Source organism: Rhinopithecus bieti, unplaced genomic scaffold, assembly GCF_001698545.2.
Source record: "Rhinopithecus bieti isolate Rb0 unplaced genomic scaffold, ASM169854v2 scaffold_19722, whole genome shotgun sequence".
Classification (NCBI taxonomy): Eukaryota; Metazoa; Chordata; class Mammalia; order Primates; family Cercopithecidae; genus Rhinopithecus; species Rhinopithecus bieti.
The window spans coordinates 1885333-1889826 of NW_016809905.1; the positions used below are offsets into that span (position 1 = coordinate 1885333).

The 4494-nt window shown below is 33.5% G+C and overlaps 1 protein-coding gene across 1 annotated transcript in view; it reads left to right on the plus strand.

Moving 5' to 3' along the window:
* The first annotated feature begins 2577 nt into the window (after positions 1-2577).
* OR10Q1 (olfactory receptor family 10 subfamily Q member 1) overlaps positions 2578-4494 on the plus strand; it is an 8526-nt gene continuing 6609 nt past the window's right edge. The window contains 1 exon segment of the mRNA XM_017890768.1: positions 2578-2601. Coding sequence (XP_017746257.1) covers positions 2578-2601 — 24 coding nt within the window.

Genomic DNA, 4494 nt, shown 5'->3' on the forward strand with positions numbered 1-4494 from the left:
AAGAACCTTTCTTTTTTTTTTTTTTTTTTTTTTTTTTTCCTTTTGTAGATGAAGTCCTGCTCTATCACCCAGGCTGGAGTGCAGTAGTGCAATCTCGGCTCACTGCAACCTCTGTCTCCCAGGTTCAAGCAGTTCTCTTGCCTCAGCCTTCTGAGTAGCTGGGATTAAAGGCACACACCACCACGCCCAGCTAATTTTTGTGTTTTCAGTAGAGACGGGGTTTCACCATGTTGGTCAGGCTGGTCTCAAACTCCTGACCTCTTGATGCACCCGCCTCGGCCTCCCAAAGTGCTGGGATTACAGGTGTGAGCCACTGTGCCCGGCCAACACAGACTTTTTTAAATATAATTTTATTTCATATTCCCCTACAGAGAATATGATTTCAGCATATAAAGTGCTCAATAAAGGCTGGCTAGCTTCCTTGCTTATCTGCTTGCTCACTTGTCAGCAATTAGCCTGATGCAGGGCTAACAGTTTTGTAATTGAGAAACATGCGCAGTTCTATAGTAGTTCCTAGGAGGAACGCTTTATCCTGAAGGTGAGAGGAAGGTGAGAATTACTGATGCTTTCTAGATAACTAATTTTTGAGCTGAATCCTGAGCTGCAAGCTTCAGAAATTAGCTAAGAAAATGAAAGAACCAAAAGGTTGTCAGGCTGAGGGAGTTTCCATGATTTTAAGGAGATAAGATAGTATTCAGGTGATTGGAGAGGGTAAGGGACTGGGAAGGGGTGAACCCCTATTAAAAGCTAAACATACTAAGCAAAATAAGTCAGTCACAAAAAGATAAAAACTGCATTATTTCGCTTATATGAGGACCCTAAAGTAGTCAAAATTGTAGAGACAGAGAGTAGAACAGTGATTGCCAGAGGCGGGGGATAGGGAGAAATGGGAGTCATTGTTTAACAGTTTAGAGATTCAGTTTCGCAAGATGAAAAGAGTTCTGGAGACAGATGGTAGTGAGGTGATGGTTGCACAAGAATATAAATGTACTTAACACTGCTGAACTGCGCTTAAAATGCTTAAGATGGTACATTTTATGTTATGTGTATTTTGCAATAAAAAACGTTTCAGGAAAGAAAAGCTAGGCGCAGCACAGGGCACTTTCCATATTTTTTTTTTTTTTTTTTTTTTTTTTTTTTTTTTTACTGATATTCACACTAACTCTGCAAGATACCTAAGAAAACTGCTTTGTAAGCTTTATTTACTGAGTAAATTTCCCAAAGCCAGAGACCTGGCTGGGGGCAGAGTCAGGATTAAACGCAGGTGGGGAGACTTTAAAGCCTGTGCGTTTTCTTGTAGGAATGCTTAGCAAGAAATTCCTTCACAGTGTCAGTGCCTTTAGGGGGACACTGAGGCAGATATTTTTGGAGACTTCTCAACTCTCAATTCATAAGAGATTGCCTCCCTCTCCTACAAGTTTAGATCCAGACAGAGTTTGGGTTTTTGTTTCAGACACTGCAACAGAATTGTCCAACTCATCTGTCTTTTCTGCGCATGTTTTTGCAACGTCGATGACTAAATTGCAAAGCAATTGATATCTATTAAAAGTGCAAAATCCAAGAACCAAAGATTGCAAGGTGGATTCTACCTTCTAATAATTAAGCTTGTTGCAATGAAGTCTTAGTTTTGTCCTTAACTATACAGTCTTCTATTACCTTTATGATTTCACTTTTTGAGAATATAAATTTTGATCATTCAAAATAAACTTCAGTTTATAGTAACAGGAAAATAATGTCACAACAAATATTAGCCCATTATTCCAAAGCTGTGGTTATTTGAAAAACAGTAAGAGCTGACATTTAGTGGATGTTTATAGACACTAGCTTTAAGTGCCTTTTATTTGTCTTCATCAGATCATCACAGAAACGCTATTGGTAAGTACATTTATTATTCCCATATGATAGATGAGAAAATTGAAGTATAAAGATTTTATGTAAAGTATCCAAGATTACTTAGAACACAAGTAGTCTGATGGCAAAGAGCTCTGAACCACTCTGTTATCCTATCTTGACTTTACTGTGTATTTAAGAATCATATATTCGTGGGTATTTTTGTTTTATGGAACTGTATCTCTATTCCTGCACTTATTTTTCATTTCTGATGCAATTATAATACATTATGTATTTATGAAATATTATAATTTATGCAATATTTTAATTTTTAGTACAAGTTTCACTTTTGTTCTTTTTGAAACATCTTTCTTAACATTTTAATGGTTTTTTAACATCTACTTTAACATCTTATTCTCATTTAACATCTAAATGAGAATACATCTAAATATTCTTATTTAACATCTACTTATTCTCAATTGACTTTTCTTCCAAATAAACTTTAAAATCACATTATAAAGTACATATGCGTATACATACACAAATTCTCTTGAAATTCTTACCAGATTTTCAGCAAAATTGTGTGTTATTTTGAAGACACATAATATTCTTAAAATATTAAGTTTTACCATCAAAAAAGCTTTAACAATTGCCTTAAATTTGTATTAGTTATTACATGTTACATGTATTGATATTTTATATTTGTGTGACTTTTGGTATTATAATTTTCTAACTAGTTATGTCGATATGGGGAAAAATACTGTGTTTTACGTAAAGTAAAAGCCCTTTTATCCAAAGCAGTCAGTGCTTGATCAATTAATTGAAAAGTCAATTACAAGGAAATTAATTTTTTAAATGTATACATTATAAAAATTTAACTTAAGACATATAAATGAACATTTTTACCCCTAATGCTCTGATGTATGATCAAGCCTTTTTGTGTATGTGTTTTGTGTAGGATGATTATTGCAAACTGAAGTTTTCTTATGTGAACCACATTCCCAAATCATTGTCTACAATTTGCAATATCAGTGTCTTTAGAGATTCTTGTGAAATGAAATGCATGCTACATTATCCAAGATTTTTATGATCTTTTCCCTCAAACATATATAGTAACTCTGCCCATCTTAGCTAATTCATCAGTAAGTTACTGTTTGTTTGCAACTCATTTTTATCAAATAATTTCAAAATATTTACATTGATATCCATTGAAAGAATCCTCTTTCACATTCGTAGTTCAATAGTGTATACAACATTTCATGCACTATTAACTTTTACAATATTAAGTGTGCTTGGTTTATTGACAGTTGGAAACAAACACAGTTGACTTCACAAGCAAAAACCTCAAATGGTGGGAGTAGAAGTGTTCAGACGTACTGGAGTGAAATCTTGCTTAGAACTGGATGTCCTATGGATACCCAGCAGACAGTATGTTCCATAGAGGGAAAGAGAACAAAGTGACTAAATGGAAATTAGTTAATTATTGGTCATCTTAAGGAATTTCCATATTAGTTCTAACAATTTCTTAAGTTGTCTTGAGGTTTTCATAGGGACAGTCAGATATCTATCACCTTTATTGGTTGGAGGACATGGCTTATTTCACTTTGTAGAACTTTCTGAAAAAATATTGAATAAAAGAGTAATAGCTTTTCCATGGTGCTACTTTTGCCTCTTAAAACATTCTTTTGCTTCTTAAATCAATCTAACATATTTTAAAGGAAAATATGCCTATCAACATTTATTATAATAATTGATATGTTTTATTCTGCTTCCAAAACTTTCTTAAAATATTTTTTCTATATAATTTCTTACCCATTTTGTTTGCTTCTTTTCTTTTGAATGATAGTTTCATTCTTTCATTTTTTTTCTTATTTTGGGGAAAAGATAGATAGATGATAGACACAATGCATATTTGAAAAGTACATTCTATTTGTACTTACTATTAAAGTAATTAATATTAAAAGGTAAAGAATATAAGTAGAAAAAACTTTTCTACAATTATTCACATCTAAGTAATATTGTAGTTTATACTGAATCATTTCTTAAACAGTTTGAGGAAATTAGCAGAATATCACCTATCTTCTCCCCTGCCCGTCTTTCATACTTTGCAAAATCAATTGAGATATCAGATACAGATCACTTTTTTTTTTTTTTTGAGATTGAGTCTGGCTCTGTCGCCAGGCTGGAGTGCAGTGGCATGATCTCGACTCACTGGAACCTCTGCCTCCTGAGGTCAAGCAATTCTCTTGACTCAGCCTCCTAAGTAGTTGGAACTGCAGGTGAGTGGCACCACACTCAGCTAATTTTTGTATTTTTAGTAGAGACAGGGTTTAAAAACTGTTTCCCATAATGCATTTTTCAAGAACTATACTTGAAATTTTTGTTCTTTATAAAATAATATTTGAAATAATTACTTAGATATAACTGTATTTTACTATGCTTTAATTCTCTCCACTTTTTTATTACAAATACACAATATAGACTTTTAATTTTGTTTTTTTTTAATTATACTTTAAGTTCTAGGGTACATGTGCATAACGTGCAGGTTTGTTACATATGTATACTTGTGCCATGTTGGTGTGCTGCACCCATCAACTCGTCAGCACCCATCAATTCGTCATTTACATCAGGTATAACTCCCAGTGCAATCCCTCCCCCCTCCCC